Source organism: Strix uralensis, chromosome 4 (assembly GCF_047716275.1).
Source record: "Strix uralensis isolate ZFMK-TIS-50842 chromosome 4, bStrUra1, whole genome shotgun sequence".
Taxonomy (NCBI): Eukaryota; Metazoa; Chordata; class Aves; order Strigiformes; family Strigidae; genus Strix; species Strix uralensis.
Window position 1 is genome coordinate 119467977 of NC_133975.1, and position 23481 is coordinate 119491457.

Below are 23481 nucleotides of genomic sequence, written 5' to 3' on the forward strand. Positions count from 1 at the left end.
GTCTTACGTTTTAGGACTGAATGCAAGCAAAACTTAATTTGAGAGTGCCTATTGCACACTATCAAAGTTACCCAGTTCCATTATCAAGACCAATCATTGGTTTCTGGTTCCATTGCTTACACAAACTGAAGGTACATTTGGAGCTGGTCTCCAAAAGAAATGGGGAAGGATGAGGCTACAGAGCAGACCTGGGAGGGCAAATGGATATGGGGAAAAGGAGAAAAAGCAGCGGAGATTAAATTGTGCACTATGGCTTTGGATTATTTGCTGAAAAAAAACCAAATCCCTACTCTTGCCGTCATCTAGGCAAGAATATTTTTCTCTCTCTTATTACCTGTATTATCATAAAGCTTAGCTGTAGGCTAGGAATTTATTTGAACAGAGTAAGATGAACATTGCTCCAAAATGCTAAGACAAGTGAGAAAGAGTGGGTACAAGCAGAGGCAGGAAAAAGTCACTTAGCAGAGTATGCAGCTGATGTCACAGCCAAACTATTGCAAAATTTTTGGTAGATGTCAATGACTTTTAGGATAAAAATGGGTTATCAGTATGCTAACTGCTTTAAGTAAATAAGGAAAATGAAATTCCAGTTATGCAATATAAGGTTTATGTAAAGATAACTTAGTTGAGTAACATAAACTATTAATTTTTATTGTGTGTTGGAGAAGTCTCTCATATTTATTTTTTTAACTTCGTAAGTACAATTCCTTACCTTTGTATTTGTGAAATAAAATCTAAAGGTCTGGTATCTGTGCTTCAGGGGAAGTGGTATATAGGTAAGCTTATATAAAAGCCATTTATATAACTGAGATACTGAGGTGGCCCCAATTCATTAATTTATTTTTTAAGGGCAGTTTCACTAATTATTAGCAAGGAGGACTGATGGCTATTGCTTTTTTAGATTTTTTTTCTGATATTGTAATAAAACAGATTCACTTTATTTGAAAGGGTAGGGTAAAAAGGGAAATAAAACATGGCCTTTGTTGTTTTCCTGCAAAGGTTGAAAACACTGTGTAAAACTCCTCACTATTTTTAAAATAAAACTTAATCGGCAAGTACTTCCCGGGGTTGCCCTCTAGTGGCGTTGAGGAGCGTTTCTGTCTCCACGAGGTTCAGCCTGCGTGGGGCTGGCTGGCTCTGTGGTGCCGAAGTCAAAGATAGAGGGGAGGGAGGGAGGGGGAACCACCTGGTTTTCGTAGGGAAGTCATCTTGGGCCATTATGTACAGAAGGAAAGTTAGTTGTAATTACAGTTGTACAGTTCTTTTCTACGGCCATTTTTATGACACTGAAATAAATTATGTTTTAGAAATTCTTAATCTTTTTTTGCACTTGCTGTTTGATGTTGACCAGAATTATCTCAGTTGCTACAGTTTAAACTGATAATCTCGGACCTACCAGTAAGTCCCATGTTGCAAGGTCATCACCAATTTTCACTTACTGAAGGATGTCTCAGTGCCCATTAACTTCAATAAACTCTAAAGATCAGTGAGACCTGATGTACTGTACAGTCTGAATAGTCAGTCCCAGATACTGGTTCTAGGCACAGTAACCAGCAAATCATTTGTAGCACATCTGTGCTTACATAGATGACTGTAGAGAAGTTTTGATAATTTTCATGCCTTAAATTGTATTAAAATGTTTTTTTGGATGCATTCTCATTATTTTAAATCCTGATGGTTTTTTGCTACCATTGTTTTAGCTGTTACTTCTGTGTCTATTTTATAGCAATTGCCACCACATGTGCGTGTCTGGGATTCTGTAACTCTGAATACACTGCATGTCATCGGAATGGGGTTTTTTGACCGAGCTGTCACTTGCATTGCTTTTTCTAAATCTGTAAGTAAAGTAAATGAAACTCATATTAAGAATGTTTGCTGAACAGGTCTTTGAAATCTTTCAAATTTAGCTTCCTTGACCAAAACAAACTTCCAAGCTGTCTTTACTCTCAGCTTTCTCGTTAGAGGAGGAACCCATGCAGCCCAGTTGTTTCCAGCAGTTTATGTTGCTGTTAAGCTTAGCATTCTCTTAGCAGCCTCAGAGGTCTACCTTATGCATACCATAAAATGCAATTAATTTTTTCCAGGACAAATAGTTGCAGAAGTACTTGTGTTCTTGAAATTGCAGTATCCTTGCTACTCTTTAATCGTCCTGTTGCATTTTTCCCTACATAAGTTACTCTCTGCATCTTTTAACACCCTGTACTGTGCCTAAGAATGACTGATGAAAGACCTTTACAATGGCCTGTACTTCTGACTTTGGATTTAAAAAATGGGAGCTCCCATAGGAGAAGCAGAATCTTTTTCCTGAAAGCAGCAAAGGTGTATGGATAAAGGATTGTAAAAATTAGAATCCTGTTGTTAGGCTCTTGGCACCATCCTTTGAGCTCTAGTCTATCAAGAAGGTTAAAAAAATTACATAGGTGGCATTCGAGTCCCATATAAAAACATGAGTTTGTAACCTGACATGGACACCCTCTGTGTAGAACAGAATCTGTTAGCGGTGTATCTGATGGTGTCTGGTTGTCTTGACAGCATTTTTAAGAAGGAGAGTAGTAAATGGTGTATTACCTAAGCAAAATATACTTCAATGAAGGTAGCCACAAGTACTTGAAATCTATTGGTGACAATATTTTATAGAAAGTAGAAAAGAATAGAGTGAATTGGGAGAGCTGGTTAAGAATACAAAGGTCAAAGAGAACACGGTTCAAGATCAGCTTTAAAGGATAAATAAAAAGGAATAGCAGGCAAATACTTTGTAAATATCTCCCTGGAGGAAGAAATAAGTACTTAACAGGTTCCCTATTGGCAGATGCCACGAGAAAGCAAGTTTTTAGTATGCTTGCTTAATGCTGCGATTTCACAGTCAGAGCTTAGCCTTGTTTTGAACGTCATGTCCCATCCCATCCTGTAGCAGTACTGCTTATCTCATTTTAGACAGCCCTCTGTTCAGGCTACTGAGTCCTATCTCTCCCCACCTCTTGAGTTGTGTTGGTACAGCTATTTTTATAGCTGTGGCTGAGATGTGTATTAGGGCCTGTTTCATCAGGAAAACAACCATGCATCCTTATGTATAAACAAAATAAAGCATAGTTTGCTTGGGTCTTTTTTTGCCCCCAAAATGGATCCATTCCCCAAACAGGCTCCCTCTATGGGCTAGGGTTACTCTAGCCCAAACTTTTCTGGTGACTCAGCTCAAGAGGCAGCAACAAGCAGCCTTGCTATGGGTGGCAGAAGAAGGACTGTTTGTGTCAGCGTTGCTGCCAAGGGAGTGCTTGTGTAACCACAGGCTCAGTCTGTTCCAGCAAGCTCATCTGCAGTCAAAGCTACCATAGCTAATGCCAGGAGCAACGGGATACAAAAATCATATTTGAATGGGTTGGAAAACAATTAGACATTACTTGATAGTTTATTCTACTCTAGACACACAGCAAGGAATGAACACCAAGGACTGGAAAAAATGGTCCAAAAAGTACCTTTCAGATAGCTGCTATCTGGAAAAAGATTTGATGATTGTACAGCAGTTTCCATCACTAGTGAGACCACTGTCGGTCACCTCCCCTCAGTTCAGGTAGACTCTCGGTTAGAGTTCCTCATCCAGTCTTTGGATCTGTACTTCAGAAAAACGGGTACCCACTGGAGAACATTTAGCTAATATGATGCATGAAGAAAGACTGAAGGAGTTACGGTCAATAAGATTTTAAAGACTGATAGAAGATACACCTATAAAAAAGGCACCTGTCAGGAATAAATTGGTTTCTAGTTTCTTACTATGTTCCCTGATTTTGATCTGTTATTCCTATATGAAGAGTAAAATTGTTTCCCTTGTCCATAGCAGATCTAACAAGAAGTAATTGGTTTAAATTGCAAGGAAAGAAACTCAATATAATTGTCAGGAAAAGCTTTCTTAACAGTGTAGATAATGACGTGTAGTTTGCCTTGGGAATTTCCATCACTGAGTGTTTGGAAAGAGATACCTACCTCATTCCTGACAAAGTCTGTCTGCAGTCTGCAAGAGTTTCTCTTCTAGGTTCCTTTTTAGCCCTATTTTTTCAATGGTCCTATAAATTATTATATTTCATGGAGATCTCTGGGATAACTAAAAGTATAACAGTTAAAGTGTAGATATGTATAAATATTTGCACCTACACAGAAGTATTTAATTATTTTGAATGCGTATTTACATGTTTCTAATGTTGGTTGGCGGATGCATTAATATTTTTCCATGTTTTGCCTCAGAATGGAGGAAGTAGCCTGTGCTCTGTGGATGACTCAAACGACCATGTACTTTCTGTGTGGGACTGGCAGAAAGAAGAAAAGCTGGCAGATGTCAAGGTGTTGCAATAATATATTTTGTACTACTTGCTTGTATGTAGATTTGGATTTCTTGTCATAAAATGTATTTCTATATTTAATATCTTGTGCCTTTTTAACACTTCAATTTTGTAAAAGTCAAAGAACCTGAAGAAAGAAAATACTGTTGAGATTATCCCAATAGTTTTGTCTTTGTTTTTGTTTTTTTTAATTTTGCTATTGTAGTCATTCTAGAATTGATTAGAAAAGTCTAGGCAGCAATGACAGGAGCATGTACAGAAAAGAAACGTCTTAAACTAATGTTTTGTGTAGAACCTCTCATTATCTGACATAGTTTTGAAGGATAACTTTTGATACTAACTTGAAAAAACAAAATCTTTTGACTTCAAAGTATTCTACCAAAGTATTCCAGTCTACACTAATAAATAAATAGCTCAGAATTTTTCTTAAATCAGGAGTTGATCAGTTAATCTAACTAGAGAACCATTTCATATAGTTTTGTTTTCTTTGAATTTTAAATTTTGATACAATGTTTTTCTTTTTTCTTTCCAAGTGCTCTAATGAGGCTGTATTTGCTGCAGATTTTCACCCTACTGATACAAATATAATAGTTACTTGTGGAAAATCACACCTTTATTTTTGGACACTAGAAGGGAATTCCCTTGTTAAAAAGCAAGGATTATTTGAGGTAAAATAAAATTTTTCCTTGATTTTATGTTTGTAATAATGGTACCGTCACACAGATGTAAGGGTTAATAAGGGCTGAGTAAATCAAAACAACTGATCATTATTAAACTTGAAATTTTGCAGAAACTCAGGTAGCATTCATGGTATGGCACAGAGAACTTTTCCACGGGTAAAACTTCCACAATGAAGTTTTGAAATGTAATTACTATTTTGTTCCTCGCATTCTTTTTCCTATATTCTTTATGCTATGCCCTCTCCCAATAAAATTACCTTAAAACAATCTATGCTTACTTCAGGTTAAAAAAAAAAAAAAAATGATATATGCTGAGGTTTTTTTATTTTGTCAGAGGAGAGACTTGCAAAACCCCCATAAATTACATGACTATGAATATTGTTCCCTTTTCCACTGTTCTGCTCAGATTCATACATACACGTAATTCAAATACAGATTGAGCTGGCCACTATTTGATAAATATAATTTTAATTTCAAGGTCTTGATTTGGTTTTGTTATTAAATACAGGCTGCACTCTACATCAGTTGCATGCACAAATGAGAAATGTTTGCGGTGACTGTGGGTAACTCCAGTAGGGCCTAGTTAGCTGCTTGTGGAGTTGTGGCTTGGGGGTATAGTCAAAACAACTATTTTGTGATGTCAATTTATATACTTTGTGTGAAACTCGGAGGACATAATGCATTTAAATTTCATTACATTTTATTTTTCATTCATTTTAACTCCTAAGCTACTTTGGCAGATTTCTGTCTCTGTTACGGCTCTGTTATGCTCAATGATTGTTGCAGATGGAAAAGTGTGGTGAACCTAGTTGAGAACAGTTCTTAGTTTGAGGAAGAAAGAGGCCATACACACTGGTAGTCAACAAACATTGTAAATAATGTCCTTAGAAGCTACTAGCTAGTGGAGTTTTTTGTCCCCTTATACTTTTCACTGTTTTGTTGCTGTCAGTATCTTAAATGCAAGGTCTCAAAGCAACATTTCCATTACTGAACCTTAGGATTCTTTCAAGAGATGATTTCTTAATTCTTACACTACAGCCAAACTCTCTAATAATATTTTTCTCCTAGAAACTTTGGAGTTAAAAACTACAGTAATAAAGCTTGTTTGCATCTTCGGCCATTTCTAAATACTTAAAGCCTTTGCGATTATGCGGGAGTTGGGGGATTTGGTTTATCTCAGAGCATTCCTGGTCTTGTGTTTAAAAGTTGGCAGGCCTTCTCACTTGCTCTATCATGACTTGTAATTGAAGGGTGCAGGGTTGGGACACCAACCTCACCAGATGCGTCTTTTGCCTTTGCACAGATTAACTGTTTAGACTGTAGGAATGTGTTTAACTCCTGTGTAGATACTTAAGTAATAATACAGCTGTATAAGACTAAACTAAATGACTTCAATGCATACAGTTAAAATGAATGGGTTGTGTTTGCTGTGAGTGTATATTTTTCATAACCGTGCAGAAACAAGAGAAGCCAAAGTTTGTCCTGTGTGTGACCTTTTCTGAAAATGGTGATACTATTACAGGAGACTCAAGTGGAAACATTTTGGTTTGGGGGAAAGGTAAGACAAGATTGAAGTTAATAGTGAAATTTTGATATAAAATACTGTGAATGTTTACATGAGCATAACCTCATTTTAAGAAGAATAAATTTTGCTTATCTTGTGTTCTTTCCCAAGACCAATCCAGCAGATTATGTCTGGATTCTCCTCTATGAGCACCTAAAGAACGTATATATACCTGCCTGCTACAGCACAAAATTCTATAGAATGTGTTCTCTATGGTCAGATGTTGAATCGTAGAGCTATGCCAGCATGTATGACTTTTATTGAAGTAAGAAATGGCAGGAAAAGTTCTTTTCCTTAATCAATGTGATAGTAAGAAACACTGTTAATGTAATTGGTAATCTCCAGTCTCCTATACTGTCACTCTAGTGTTTGCAAAAATTATGCCTATTGACATACACTTTTAAAAAGACAACAAATAGCTTTATTTGTTTTCCTAGGAAGTGAAGCTAAAATATATGCAGATCTAATTGAATTCCTCAGCTTTATTTCAAAAGAACAGATGGATAGGACAAACTTCTTAAAAAGCATTTTCTAGTAAGAAAAGACTTTCTTTTCTTTTAGGCAGCAGAAGGCAATGCCTGCCAGAAGGCAAACAGCAGCAACATCCTAAACGTTTACTCAGTGTGTGAGATGCCATGCATAGGAATAAGGAGAATCCCCTAAAGGAGGCCTTATTAGTAAAGGAAGAAAGGATATGGATGACAGCTGCTTCTTATTTACTCAGTGCCCTCTCCCAAGATACTCGAATGTTATAAGACCTGGGAAGCAACACAGTGAATCAGTTAAACAGTTGAGCCTTACTGAACTGGTTTTGTAGACTTTTGTTCATCCAGGGACTATCAGCCAATTATTTCCTTGTGCTTTTGACCAGCACAGTTGAGGAAAGGGGTGGATATGGTGTTTGTAACTCAGCTCCTCTTTTATTTCTCTGTTCTTTTTCCTGTGATAAAGGAAGACACTTTAACGCTTTTCCTTCTAAACAGAATTTAGAAATTGCATAGTCCCATCTCCCTGTTCTTGGTTATTTTGTACTGCCAACAGACAAGGGAGATGGTGGCGGCTGCTGTCATGTCAGGGTCAGTGCACTGCTCAGGGGGCGGTTTGCCTTCATGCCAGTAGACTAACTTCTGCTGTGACTGCAAGTGGCCTCTTCTGCCCTTTCTCCCAGGAATGAAAGGGAATTCTTTGTGTGCTGCAAGATCTCCTCCCCTCTGCTGGTTCTTTTGGGTTGGACAAAAATATTCTTGTTTTTCTATCTTAGTACAGCATACTTTCTATGTCTTCACTACTTTGGATTCAGAGGCTGTTCAAGTGAGGGCTGCTTCCACCAGGTCAGAGTACCCTTAGCAAAAACTTCTCTTAATAGAAATCACTTGTAGCTGACACATTATATCCATAGATGTGGATAGAATCAAATGGGATTTATAAAGGCAAAAGCAGTAGTTTCTTCCTAACTTGCATCAGCCCCTCGCTTTTGCTAAGCATAAAGTTAGCCAAGCTTTGATGCAAGGTGTACATTTCAGTAAAAGAATCACTAGTAATTGTTTCTTTATACTTCATAATAGTAATGGTTCATCAAATTAGAGATATTTAATCTAATGTAGTTAGTTTTGAAGGTGTTTTGAGTCTAAGAAGGTACTTGAACAAGGCATGTTAATCAATAAAGAAGTACAAGCTCTTTCAGAGAGTGATTCAGCACCTTCTGCTAGATGTACAAAAACCTCTAGCTTAGTTGGGTCTTGGTGCAAGTCTGGTGTCTGGAGGCTGTGGAATATCCTTGGAGGATAACAAGTGACTGGGTTATGGTTTCTTTGTTGATAAGGTGCATAGTGCTGCTGCAGGTCAAATGTGGTGTCAAACGGTTTAGATTAAACACCCGTGAAAGGTTTAAATGAACCTGTTTTACTTTGTGTTTGAACTAGACTGAGGAATATGTATACTTTTAATTTCTGAGATGGGGGAATATGTTCCTAAGATGTACCAATTCAGTCTCTTCTGTGGGTCTGTGCATTTTGGTGCAGCACTCCATGCCTGCCACTGTCATTGTTGACAGATGATTCTTGACAGGTAGTAGAGAAATAGAGAAGAAAAATGGGGAAAAAGGAGCTATTAAGCTGAGTATTTCAGTAGTAATGTCTTTTCTCCTTCTATCCAGGTACCAACAGAATAAGCCATGCAGTTCAGGGGGCACATGAGGGTGGTATATTTGCGCTGTGTATGCTGCGAGATGGCACATTAGTATCAGGAGGTGGAAAAGACCGAAAGCTGATATCTTGGAATGGAAATTACCAAAAACTTCACAAAACTGAGGTGATATCACCTATCATGAAATTACTCTGCTACTCAAAATGAAATTTTAGCTGTCTTCTGAACAGAGCTTTTTGAATCTTTTTTTTAAATTCTGGATGTGTATTCTGTGGGAAAGCAAATGAATGGTAAAATGCAATATCATTTGAGTCATCAGATCATTCTTGTGATAGCCTATTAATTAATGTACTGTTTCCTTTTCAACATCTATGATAATTGGCAAACAAATCTTGTATTCATACTTTTTCATATTATTTCTTCCTTTCTTTGCAATTAATGTGAGGTAATTTTTCACTTCAGAGTGTTACAATATTAGAATGTTTTTGTACTTTTCCAAAATGATGTGAGGATTTTTGAGGGGTTTTAGTACTTACATTTTTTCGTTAATTTCTTGGTTAGTGTTGGTTTTTATTTAAAAAAGAAATTCCAAAAATTAATTCAGTTGCTATGTAGGAACTTAAAAGATAAAAGCGGGATTTGTTTGGACAGAACTACATGACTGTTTACATACTGAATATAAGAGAGCAATCAGCATAAAACTCTGAGGAAGGGTTTCAACTCTACTATATATTATTAAATGTAGCAAATACATATGCAACTGGAATGGCGTGTCTGTTTGGTAATTCAGTTTTTAACACAGCACAAGGTACATGCTTGTTGTGCTGTTTCTAACCATGGCCTCATTTTGTTTTTTCTCTTATTTGTTCATACAGTTCCTTGTTATTTTAAATTTTACATCTTTCCTTACACTTGATATTGGAGATTTGCACCGACTCTTTCAGAACTGAAGCTGCAATTAAAGAAACATTCCTTGCAAGAAAGTACTAGTGTTATAAAGCCTGACACTATCTCTGAGTAGAAATGCTTAGTCTGATATCACAGCTGCAATTAAAATATGATTGAGTTAACACAACATGAAGGAACCTTTTCTCTTTGTTGAAATACTTGACTTATTTCTACAAACAGAGTGTTCTGTAGATAAGGATGTCTTTTCTTGTAGTGTTATAAAGACAGTTACTGAGCTGATGCAAGTTGTTATAAACTTTTGAAAGTCAGGCATATATATTCATCCATTTAATTTCTTCTCTGTGCACCTATTAAAATGCATTTGCTAGGCCATATGTCTTTAAAAATAGCAACGCTTGACTAATTGTCTGACTATCTGTTTGTGTGTTATGACCACAGATTCCAGAGCAGTTTGGTCCAATAAGAACAGTAGCAGAGGGAAAAGGAGACGTTGTATTAATAGGAACCACTAGAAACTTTGTCCTACAGGGCACGCTATCAGGAGATTTTTTCCCAATTACCCAGGTAAGCTGTTGCCTTACAAGAACATTTCTAAGTGTGTAATAGTGGTAAAGATATTGCTTAAAGTTAAGTTTCATAAATATGCATTACAGTACTTTTGGGAATAAATAACATTATAAATATGTATCTATCTGCACCAACGTATTTTTGTAATGCTTTAATGTATAGTTTGGTCATTTTAATCCTGTTTAAAAGTGTTTAGTTTTGATGGTACTGTCCTTACCAAGAAACATTTCTGCTTGTGTAGGGTCACACTGATGAGCTTTGGGGACTTGCGGTCCATTCCTCTAAACCTCAGTTCTTCACTTGTGGGCATGACAAACACATTACCCTCTGGGATGCTACCACTCATCGTCCTATCTGGAACAAGATTATAGAGGTATAAATTTATTAAACACAACTCACCTCCTCTTACAGGACTTTTCAAGTAATTTGGGTTTTTCATAAGATTATTGATTAAAAACATTTTAAAGTATTAACTTGAGGAAAAAAATGACAAAAATCTGTCTTTTTGAAAATGGATGTAAAACTCTTAAAAACAAGAATTTTACATCCTAGGTGTTACGGATCTATATAATGTATCATATAGAAGTGTACAGTGCTGTTGACATTTATATTTTTTTACTAGGAAGAGAACCACAAATATAAAGTTAGGATATACTTACCATATAGAAGTACTTCTGATCAGATTACTACTATCCTGTGCATGATAGTTAGAATTCTGAAGGAAAAGATTTTTTTAGTGACATTTTTGGGCTTCTTTTTTTTTTTTTTTTATAATTCATTAGTATTTTTATACATCCTGTTCACAAATAAACAAATGTAGTTTTTAGATTTTCACGTCCTATCTCTGGTGTGAAACTAGGTACTGAAGGAATACTTAGTGGGGGCTCAGTTTTATACTGTACTTAGGCACCCAGTTTTGCATCTGCAGGCTCCTAATAGCTTTGTGGTAACATGTGATCTTGATTACCACGTGTCACTAGGAACTGATTTTTTAGGATACGTTTTTTGACATGTGATCACTTTCCTAAATATTTACCCATAAAGAGACATTTGTTTATCTCTTAGAGACAGTGGTGTTGCTCTATTTTAAGATGCCACTATCGCATTTTTTTCAGTCTTCCCTTTACATTTTTTTTAACAGGTGCAAGAGTATGCTTTTTTGGAGATACATGTGCTGATCACAGTAAATGAGTTACTTCTCAGTCTTTCTTATCTGCCCTCTGTATAGTGGAAAGGTTCAAAAATTACTTCAGGAAAAAGGAAACAGCACCTGGTGTAGATATATATACAATATACAGGTTTGCAGATCAAATTGTAGCCAGTAACTTATAGATGACCCTCATATTGCTGACAAAAGTGCTTTATGTGTGATGTAGTAAATAATCCTTTATTAGTTTACATGAAGTTTTGAAAATCTTAATTATACAACTTTTTTTCATAAAAAAATTGTTCATGAGTTGAGGCAATCCCAGGCACAAATACAGGCTGGACGGTGAGTGGATTGAGAGCAGCCCTGCGGAGAAGGACTTGGGGGTATCAGTGGATGGAAAACTGACAGCCAGCAATGTGCACTCACAGCCCAGAAAGCCAACCATGTCCCGGGCTGCATCAAGAGAAGTGTGGCCAGCAGGTTGAGAGAGGGGATTCTCCCCCTCTACTCTGCTCTCATGAGACCCCACCTGCAGTGCTGTGTCCAACTCTGGGGCCCCCAACATAAGAAGGACATGGACCTGCTCAAGCAGCTCCAGAGGAGGCCACAAAGATGATCAGGGGGCTGGAGCACCTCCCTTACGAGGACAGGCTGAGAGAGTTGGGGTTGATCGGCCCAGAGAAGAAAAGGGTCTGGGGAGACCTTATAGCAGCCTTCCAGTACTTAAAGGGGGCTACAGGAAAGGTGGGGAGGGACTCTTTCTCAGCGAGTGTAGTGATAGGACAAGGGGTAACGGTTTTAAACTGAAAGAGGGTAGATTTAGACTAGATATAAGGAAGAAATTCTTTACTGTGAGGGTGGTGAGGCACTGAAACAGATTGCCCAGAGAGGTGGTAGATGCCCCATCCCTGGCAGTGTTGAAGGCCAGGTTTGACCAATCTGATCTAATGGAAGGTGTCCCTGTCCGTGGCGGGGGGAGGTTGGAACTACATGATCTTTAAGGTCCCTTCCAACCCAAACCATTCTATGATTTTTAGGCCTACATAACACTTTAAGTTAAAGCTAATATTGATAACACTTATTGAATACAATGCATCTGCAATAAGTGTATGCTGTGGCATCAGGTTAAAGCAGTCTTGACAGAACAGTGTTTGCTGAACTTAACTTGATTATTTAGAAATGGTGAATTATTTGATTATTTAGAAACTGGTTTTGTGCAAGTCTTATTTATAAATATCCTGAAGGGGAGAGTAAAATCGTTGGTATCATTTTTTATGCTTTCCTAACAAATTTCTTCTTTGTCAGAAAAAAATGATCATGTAATTAAGTTGGAGGTACTAATGTGATCCTTTACACTGCTCACTGTAAAGGTGTATGTTTTTTTATACTTGCATACACTTTCAAAAAAGCTGGAAGAATAAGAAATTAGTGCTTCTGATATATTTCTCATTACAGGAGTGACATACTGAGGAGGGCCTATAGTCATGAAGAGATGTATGAAACTTGACACTTTGCTCTCTTGCAGTTTAAAGAAGAGAGCATTTAGAGGTTTGGGTTGATAGAGAAACAAGTACAATATGGGGAACAGGAACAACTCTATTAATCAGATAAGCTACTATCTCAGAATTATTGTTACTTAAATAATCACCAACTCAAAAAAGGGCATATTTTCCACTGTTTTATTCTTTGCTTCCTCTGAAAAACAAAACGAGTTCAGCTGATTATGACTTAGTGAGCTTCAATTAATATTCATCTGTGGTTTTGCAAAGATAAGACACTCTAAGGCACTGGTTATTGAAATGTTTAAGAAACTGTTTTATTTACCTTGGTTCTTTTGAAAAACGTTGATGGTAACAGCAGTAGGACTGTTTAAATTAGACTAAGATTTATTTTTTTTCCCCTCCAAGTACACACTGCTTCATTAAGACAAGATTTCTGTTATCAATCTTGACAATAATCTCCTTATTAGCCACTTGAAATGTCTGACACTGTTTCATAAATCAGTGACTGATTATCTAGAGTAAATAAATCATTTCATGTTAACCTATTTTTGTCATAGAGATCTATGTAAAAGCTTTTTAATGTAGTTATGAGTACAAGTTACTGCTCAGATATTTAAATCTGGTTTATTCAAGAGAATATTTTAGCATTTACTATGAAATTATACTTTAAAAAATTAGGAAATTTTCCTTTCTGGACTACTGTAGTGGTTTAGAACATATGTATAGAAATCCTGGATTTCAACAATTCTCTGAAATTTCTTTAGAGTTAGTAACGTGTTTCAAATTAGTCACTTGTTTAAAATTAATGAGAATATCCCTTACACATAGCCTCTAGGGCTGATAATTACAAATTACTAAAATGCCTACAATGTGATATTATTTTAGAATATAGAAAATCAAGGACACAAGCATTTTTGTGAGATATGTTACTGAATTTTTTTGCTTACATTTTAAAATGATTTTTGGCAGGTATCAGAAAAAATAAGGTATTAATTTGGGGACTTTCTGCTATAACCTGAAGAGTTCTGGAGCTCATTTATTGTAACTGAACAAGTATTAGAAAGAAAGTACTTACCTTGGTTTTTAGGCACATGTTTAAATTGCAAGAAAAACAGTGCAATTCTACCGGACTCCATAGTAATATACTATATAAAGTAAAATGTTTTAAAATTGCATATCAGAATAAGAAACCCAGTTCATGCCCTTAGTCTTCCACTAAGCTGCAACTGTCAGGTGCTGAAGAAGGCTTTGGTGTGCGTAGAAGTTAGGCTTTTCCCCTCTGTGCAGTGACACATACCTTTGTCGAATAATGTACTTGCTTGTCCTTTAGACAGTAGGTATACTGCAGCTTTGACACTTAATTCTTAGATCAGCTTTAATTTAATAAGTTATTTTTATCTCTTACTTGTTTGTGATTTGTTGAGAAGCTGCCTTTGCCAATGTTATTGCTATGAAATCACTTGCCAAACTATTTTTAGATAGTGAAGAAAAGAAAACAGTGGCCTTGTATAGAGGGAAAAAAATCTACTGGATAATATTTCAATCAGTTAAAAATGTCCCCGTCCGTCCCCCCTCCAGTTAGAATTTAAAAAAAAAAAACCCAAACAACCAAAAGACAACAAGAGAGACTTACTCTGTCCCTGAGGCAGATAATTGAGCTGTGTTTTGTTGGACTTGTAAAAAAGTATGCTTCCTTCTGACACATTTTAGGATCCAGCACAGTCTTCAGGTTTTCATCCTTCAGCATCTGTTGTTGCAGTAGGGACGCTAACCGGCAGGTAAGATGCGCAGAGCTACACCTTGGGCACCAACAAGCACTACGTGATTCTTCCAGCTCATGTCCAAATTCATATTCTTGTTTTGCAGAAGCACGCATGACATATATTCATCTCCTATTGATTTCTATTGATTTTCAGAGTGAAATTTATTTGTATTGCCTTAGTGCCTAGAAACCCTAGTCTTGGACCAGTAGCCCGTGTTTGCGGAGCATTGCATGAACACAGAAGGAAGAGGTGGTTTCTGCCCTGGGAGAGCAGCAATCTAACATCAGTGGGAGGAGGTGGATTGGGACAGGACAGGAAGGCTAGGTTAGCAGTGAGACCATGCGTGGGAGGTGCTGTCACCGTACGAGTGACCTAAATGTTAAATCTTTGTGTCCATTGTGGCAAAGGAGAGGCTAAAGAGGAGTTCTGAGTTAATAAGTTAACTTTGCAGATGCGTACAGATGTCTTCTCTGAGGCCTGTAGGGCAACGCAGAGGAAATCACACTGAAAAAAGTTGCTCATTGGAAAATCTAGCAAGTGATTTATTATCTCTTAATACAGTGACAACCCGATTAACAAAAATTTGGCAAATGTTCCACTGTGCTAGACATAGTGTAAAAATGCATATTAAGAGACTTGTTATTGCCCTACACTCTGCAGGCAGAACAATACAGACAAAACCAAGATGAAAGATAGTACCTCCATTTTACAGGGCAGATTGAGCCCTTGGTCACATACTGGGTCAACAGCAGGCCAAGGTTTAACCTTGGTTGTCTGTCATAGGAGGAAGGAGTGCCTTCACCATCCTCTCCTTTAATGTCACTTGAGGGCAGACTTTGCTGTTAGTATTGAAAACAGTTCCATTTAATGGAGAACATATAGGATGCTTGAAGGTTATAAGCCAAGATTATTTTGGATTGCATATCAATCCTAAATAAAGGATTTACTTTAGTTACTAAATTTACTTTATTTACTAAATAAAGTAAATCAAAAGGAGAAGCTTTGAGAGGAATCTTTACTTTGTCTTTAGTAATTTGATGCAAATATTGAAATACAAATTTTATCTTTGTCCTTTCTACATGTTTCCACACATTAAATTTTGGTTCATTAAAATTAATAAATTAAATTTATTAAAAAAATTAGTAAATTAATTAACTTAAAAAATTAATAAATAAAGCTAATCCTTCTATCAAAAGTGAATAGTCCTGATTCTTGCTTGTGTTTTCCTTTGCTCCAGGATTTAATGTAGGCATCAGTTTAAACATCAGTGTAGCATAGAGAAGGGTCATTATATGTAATGCTTACTTTATTCTAATGTATGATACATAGTAAAACAGACTAAAATCTGAAGACTGATATCAGGGTCAATGTCTGATTATTTTTCTGGTTAAAAAACATGGGAAAGAAACTATCCTTGTGTTAAAGTAAAAATAAACCAAACTGAGTAGCAGTTGCTGTTTTTCTTTTCTTGGTGTAAAACTTATGCTATTTTGACAGAAGAAAATTGGTCAAGATTACAGTAGATTTAAGTTCCTTATGGAAAGATTTATTGGCCTCTTTCTGTATTTACAACAGGTGGTTTGTGTTTGACACAGAAACAAAAGACTTGGTCACTGTACACACAGATGGAAACGAACAGCTGTCTGTAATGCGTTACTCACCAGGTTTGAGAGCATTGATTTACTGGTTAAAAAAGTGTTGAATTTTTTATTAAATTTGGGGTTCGTTTGTTTTAAAATAATTCCTCACTTGCCATACTGAAATTGAAAATAAGTATGCTGTGAAACATTGGCAACACTGAATGGGTGGTGTCTTAAGTTCTAGTTTTCTTTTCCCTCCCTCCCTTCCCCACATGTTCAATCTGGTTTCACTGGGAAGAAAAAAACAAACATGACTTAATTGCACAGGTTGTTGCAATCAGGTTAGCCCTGAATGGACTGTAGCTGCATCCAGAAGTGTCATGTGTTTTGAACGGTAGTATTTGCTACATAAACTTACTGTTTTGTAATCTTGAAATATGCAACTGAAAAATAGAGGGGTTTTTTTTTCATTTTTTGGTATTAAGACCTTTAAGAGCAGTTCCTCTTGTCTGTGACACACTAACTTTTCAAAATTAGCTGAAGTTCTTTCTTACAGGAATAATTACAGTTAACTTTTGTGTTTATAGATGGAAACTTCTTGGCAATAGGTTCCCATGACAACTGTATTTATATATATGGCGTAAGTGAAAATGGAAGAAAGTACACTAGAGTTGGCAAATGTTCCGTAAGTAACCTTTTTTCCCTCCTGGTTCAATATTAACAACTTAAGCATGTTTTGTAGCACAGTGTTAATACTGACACATTGAGAGATACTGTTAGTGCAGTTAATACGATATTTTTCTCTTTGTAGGGTCATTCCAGCTTCATTACTCATCTGGATTGGTCTGTTAATTCACAATATCTTGTGTCTAATTCAGGAGACTATGAAATCTTATACTGTGAGTAAGAATTATATTTAGTCCTTTTGTGCAAAGTTCAGGCAGTCTAATACAGATTTAAAATTTAAATGAGACCGTAAAACTGCCAAGATAGACCATATGTTTTAATTCATCTGGTGCAATCAAAAATCTATACAATTTGAGAGTTAAAAATGTTATCATGTGGGTTTTTTTTTTCTTTTGTAGGGATCCCCTCTGCTTGTAAACAAGTAGTGAGTGTTGAAACAACTAGGGATATAGAATGGGCAACTTACACCTGTACTTTAGGATTCCATGTTTTTGGTAAGTATTTTTCCTCTTACAAGCTCTTACCGTTCTTGTTATTAACAAACACTTGGATTGCCAACTTTTTCTTATGAAACATGACTATTCATATTTCAGGGAAAAATACAGAACTTCTGTTATGCCATTTTTATTACAATCTGTCCTCATATTTCAATCCAGAAAGACTCTGATTTAATACTCTTGCTAGTTTCAAGTATAAATATTAAATTACTATATAAGTGAGAGACAAGGACAAAATCACTGCCCTTTTTGTCACACTAGAGCTGCTTCTCATAATTTTTAATTTAAAGTACCAGTTCTATGGAATTACCCTTTATTTAGGCAGCTACTGGGTCAAATCCCCTTAGAACCAGTTTCATTTGCACTAGTTACTGTGCAAACACAAAATGGATGACAGTCTCCATCATTAAGTACTGATAATATATTTTGATACAATAATAGCAATTAAATTAGGTGAAAGGAATGCAAGAGGAAAGAAGAAAAATGTAACAAAATCAGGATGGTTTGTTTCCATGGGACTTCTCTTCTGCCAGTTTTGAGGGAGCTGCTTTCACCAGCGTACTCTGAAGCTTTGTACTTGTTCCACAATGAATGCAGAACTACACAGATCATACAAAAGCTGAGTACAAGAAGCTTCAAATTCTCGAGTCCTTAAGATAAAGTAGGAAGCCGTGGTAGAAGTTCAGAGAAGAGTCTGGTTTAGTATAAGTAGTCAGCAAGGAAGATTTTCACCCATGTTTCAAGTACAACAGATGCAGTGATGTGTTTGAAGGCAGCCAGAAAGGACATGTTTTTAGAGACTAAAGATGGGATGGCAGTAGTAATACGCTGGGAAGACACATTCAAATTTTGTGTAATTTAACTGACAAGCAGTGCTTGGGTATCACTACAGCATGCAGATTTAGTAAAAGAAGAAAATCCTAGAAGACTGGATGCATGTTGACATAATATGTTTCTCATATGAAGGATGAAGGCTCTTACTGAACTATTAACATATTCCTGGGGTTTGAGTATACCTGACACATGGTTACAGAGCTACAAATACAAAGTCTTTGCATTTAGCATCACAGGTTCAGATATTCTGAGATGATAAATACTTTAAGTGAGTATTCCTTACTTGATATTTGGATGCATGCAAAATGTAGTGCTATTAGAGTATGGGGTGGCTTTTGGTGCATAGTCATAGGAGAGGAGCATCACACCTGAGAGGGGTTTTCCCCCCTTGCAACAGATGAGCTTTTGGAGCCAGATTGTGGAACAAAACGATGTACTGAGCCAATGAGGAACTTGTGAAAACTGCGTATACAATTTTACACTTACAGTCCTCCGTGCTGAACTGGTTTATTGTAAGCTAAAGCAACAAGGATGGCGAATAAATAAAAGTAGTTGCTAGTTTTAATAATCGTCACAATTATAATTTTAGTAATGTAATAGAGGTTGTGAGGATGTTCATCAAATGAATGGAATTTTAAAGTAAAAGGATATAACTTACTCAGAAGGGATATGCAATGCACAAGGAGAGAACATGGTGCCATATAGATGGAGGATTCATAGCTATACAGTTAGGTTCAGACTGGGAAGTTACAAAGATAATGCATAATAATTATGGATGCAAAAAAGAATATTAATGGTGGCAGGGTTATACTGTTGCCCATCCTTCCAGAAAGATCAAATGAATGGAATTTTTTTAATAGGTAGCAGAATCAGTCAAATCACAGGAATTACTAATGATGTGAGATTTTAACTATCCCAGAGTCTTGGGAAGGGAATTGCAGTACAGTGGCTAACCAGCAAGTTCTTAAAATTCTTCTGATACAGGAAATAGACAAGCACCTAAAGGGGAGTTTCCTCCACATTTGATTCTAGGGTGTTGGAAAGAAGCTACTGAGAATGTGAATGCACCTTGTGTAGGAATGGCTGTGGAATTAGGGAGGTGTGATACTTAGTACAGGAAGGAAAAAGAGCAATGAAATGAAAATAATGCACTTCAGGGAAGCAAACTGCAAAAATCCAAAGCCCTATTAGGGAAGATCAGAAGTTGGAGAAAAGGCGAGATGTGGTATTCCTTAGATGGTATGAAGTGCACAAACTGTCAGCCCAGAGGAAAGATAGTGGCATCATGACACAAATTTGGTTAAACTGTTGTTGACCTCTCCTACAAGGAAGAGGAATGCAGAAAGTAGAAGCTGTTGGAGGACCAAGGAGACACATAAACAAAGCCTAAACATAAATGCATACTTGTGACAAGTACAGAAATAACAGAAGGACCAATGACAATATTGGTCTGCTATGCGGAGAGATGACACAGCTAAGGCTGAAGTGTTAAAAAAAAAATGACACTTTTTTTTCTTTCTTAATATGTGTTTATTATAAGACTTACTACAATCTGATGGCTAACCCAGTTAGTGCCAGTAATTAAAGGATAAGACCTCTGCTTTCAGTAGGGAAAGCAGTTAGAAGTCAGATATTTTCAAAGTATCTGAGTGTGATGAATCTTGTTATATCTGTTAAAACGACAGGTTAGCGTAATCTTGAGACCATTAGTACTTATTTTCAGGACCTCACAGAGAACAGGCAAAGTAATGGAAAAATGGAGAAGAATGAATGCAGTATCTGTGGAATCATATATTTACCTTCAGAGTCCATATATAGAGGATAAAGTGCAGTTAGTGGCTAGAATAATAATTTGAAGAAGCTCATAAATTATAAAATGGAAACCAGTCTGGTAATGTTGGAAGTCACTCTGCTATTCAGTACTTTGGGGCCTCAGAGCAGCCAGTATGAACAGTGCTGAAATGCTTGCCAGGATTGCCCCACTGGACATAGAAGTAGAAATCACATCATCAAGGTCGTGAGGGTTCTAGTGTATTGATTTTTTGGTAGCTACTGGCTGACTGAAACTGGGGATATTTTCTCACTCTAGTAGAACCACATAAAAATCACTAATAGTACGCATTAGCACTTGCAGATCAGCATAACCAGTGCAGGGGGGGAAATGAACATTGATCTGTTGAACACCTGTCTTCAAACATGGGAACAGATTAGTCAGCCTAGAAATGTTTAGAGATGATCCAACTGAATCACACAGCATGTAAAGAAGTGTGTTCAAGGGAGGATATTTTAGTGATACAAACGCATCTAAATGTAAAGGACTAAAGATTTTAAAACACTTACTGATCTGTATGCTGTTGCAAGAGCTGTGTGCTGCTGGGAAATCAACCAAAGCATCAGTTCATATCACATGCCCGGTTTTGGAAAAATTAGTATTTGAGTGGAAGGACGGGGATAGAAGAAATCTAAAATAGTATGCAAAGCCTGACAACGTTGCAAGCAAACCAGAGCTCAGGCTGGTTGGGTTCAAAACTGACTAGAAGACTGTACACTGAATATTATGTTTGTTTGAATATATTTATTAATAGCATGGGTGATAAAACAGCATGTATAATTTGTAGGTGGCATGAAGCTGCAGGATTAGCAAGTTGTCTTGAGAAATAGAGGAATGGTATGAAAAAAGGAGGCAATTCAACAGAGACAAATAGGAGGTTACACAGTTGAACAGCAGAACCCAATTGTACAGATACAGAATGGAGGAGAGCAGGCAAGAGAGCAGATCTGCACAGAAAGATGAGATTACTCTTGCATACAAACTGAATGTGAGTCAACAGCACTGTGCTGTTGTAGGAAAGGTAGATGCATTCGTGGGCTGTATAATGAAAATGTTGCCATGCAAAATGTGAAGTAATTGTCCATTTATCAGTATCTGCTTCAGTTGCAGCTGGAATATCTACTTCTGGTTTTTGCACGTTGGACCAACAGATAATGTGCTGACCAGCAAAAATAATTATCCATCTAAGTATTGTTCTGGGAGAAGAGATGCAAAGAATGGATTTTAGAAAAGAAGAGAAGAAAAAAAGCATGGCATCAGTCTTCAAATGAGAGAAAGGAAATAGGCTCTTTCCATGTCTGCTGAAGATGGGAAGAAAAAAAAATGACTAATTTTTCAGCAAAGGGGATTCAGTTTACATATTTGGAAAAACTGACAGTGAGGCACTGGAATAAGTTTTGGAAGAGCACAAAGATCTTAAAGAAAAACCCCGATATGATCCTTTCCACATTTCAAAATGGCAATCTTGTTTCTTAAAATATTTCCTTTAGGGGTTATCTCCAGCTTGTCATAGTGACCTCTTGAGAAGACTGCCTCTTTTCAGCTAGCATTTGATGTTCATACAGTCTCCTTTTTGTTAAAGCAGTTGTTTAGAACAGCTTTTCTGTGTCTCTTCATTCTACATGTTCATAATTCCACAAGCAGCAATTAGCATATTTCTTCTTTGCACCTTCCTTTTCTTTAAGCTTATTTTTTACTGTCCCTGATTTAGCAAAGACGTGTTTCCACACACATCAGGAGAGTTAGGGGCAGTCCACAAATCAGTACTTTGTGTTTCATTTTATTTACAACAATTTGTAATTCCTTGTAAAGACGGGGAATCACTTCCTCTTAGTGCTTTTGGATTGCTGTGCAATGATACAAAGACTGTATTTGGGAAGAATTGCACGTGGATTGAAGGCCAGATGTTTGCACAGTGCAGGGCAAGATGCCCACTTTGGTGTTGCCAGTAGCCCAAAGAAGGGAGGTTGGAGTGTTCCTGCCCTGCCCACAGGCATAGGCGTTCTTCCAGGAGAGAGGAGGGCAAGCAGTAACTGTCTCATCCTGACCTGTAATAACATAGGAGGAGAATAACAAAGGAAGAGCATGCACTCAAGTGGTGGGACTTCAGGGGGACGCCGCAGAAGATGTGTGACATAGGGACAGTCGTTGAAAATCATAGCACCAAGCAAGGTGGTTTTTTTGCTAAATCATAATGGTAGAACACACACTATAACTGATTATGTCAGTGGTCTCTGAAAGTTAGGTATCATTTATGTTAAGTAGGTATTAGATAAAATCTGAATCGTGAAAACCATAATAATCCCACAGTGCTGCATACAAAAAGAAAAAAATTCAATAACTGGTTGGATTTTATTACAATTACAATTTATTACAGGCAAATACTCAGAGGCTTTAAAGATGTGGTGCATAGATTTGGTCCTTGCATTGATGAGCCTACAGTTTAATTTTAGAACACCGCTTTGTGCAAGAACAGCAAGGAGTACATGAGGAAGGAGGAGGAGAATTACTTAAAGTAAAATAAAAAGCATTTAAAAAAATTTAGTATGTTCAGTTTCTTTTCAAGGGATTTATTACTTACCAAATAATATTTTAAACTATATAATTTCTTGTGTCATAGGTTTTAGACTTTAGTAATATGAAGAAAGTGTGTTGAATTACACATAGGTAGTTTGTTAGACTACAGTAGTATGAAGAAAGTATGTTAGCTCTTACATAAGCAGTAACAGTTATTTTTCTACATAACCATATGAACATTCTTTTAGGCTCAGACACATGACTGTAATTCAGCAGAATTCTTTTTTTCAGAGTAAAAAGCACTTTGCTGACTAGAGGGAATAAAGTACTTGTTTATGTACTTGATTTCCTATTAGAATCTGGTCTTTTGCTGGTACTGAAGTATGCATACTGACTCAGCTGCATTTATTTTTATAGTTTTTATCTTTTCTCTTTTTTTTTTTTTAAAGAAGTAAGCCTTTACTAATATTTTAACAAAAACTTAAGCTGTCGCTTTTATTTCCATTATAGAAACCTTTAATTAGTCCCTCTGTGTTTCAGGTGTATGGCCTGAAGGTTCAGATGGAACAGACATCAATGCTGTCTGTCGATCACATGGCAGAAAACTGCTATCAACAGGGGATGATTTTGGCAAAGTACATCTCTTCTCATATCCATGTTCACAATTTAGGGTAAGGTATTTCCAAAAAATTTACTGTTGTAACTTGCACGAATGCATTAAATGTAGTTTTCCTATGTACAAAACCAACCAACAAAAAAACAAGCAAAAAAGGAAGAATGGGAATATGTATATGCCTAAGGGATTTACTTAAGGTTGATTGAGACTACAATTAAACTTGAAATTTAATTTGATTTTAAAATACTTTAAGAGAATTATGTGATGCCTTGGTTTCATTGTATGAATGTTATAATGATTCGTTTTTA

General features: G+C 36.6%; 1 protein-coding gene across 4 annotated transcripts in view; it reads left to right on the forward strand.

Moving 5' to 3' along the window:
- EML1 (EMAP like 1) overlaps window positions 1-23481 on the forward strand; it is a 107721-nt gene that overhangs the window by 82634 nt on the left and 1606 nt on the right. For all 4 annotated transcript variants that reach the window (XM_074868766.1, XM_074868768.1, XM_074868764.1 and 1 more), the window contains 13 exons: window positions 1727-1837; window positions 4237-4332; window positions 4865-4999; window positions 6470-6569; window positions 8731-8885; window positions 10068-10193; window positions 10438-10569; window positions 14559-14626; window positions 16187-16275; window positions 16779-16876; window positions 17003-17090; window positions 17277-17372; window positions 23098-23228. In XM_074868766.1, coding sequence (XP_074724867.1) covers window positions 1727-1837; window positions 4237-4332; window positions 4865-4999; window positions 6470-6569; window positions 8731-8885; window positions 10068-10193; window positions 10438-10569; window positions 14559-14626; window positions 16187-16275; window positions 16779-16876; window positions 17003-17090; window positions 17277-17372; window positions 23098-23228 — 1425 coding nt within the window. The remainder of the gene's footprint in view (window positions 1-1726; window positions 1838-4236; window positions 4333-4864; window positions 5000-6469; window positions 6570-8730; window positions 8886-10067; window positions 10194-10437; window positions 10570-14558; window positions 14627-16186; window positions 16276-16778; window positions 16877-17002; window positions 17091-17276; window positions 17373-23097; window positions 23229-23481) is intronic.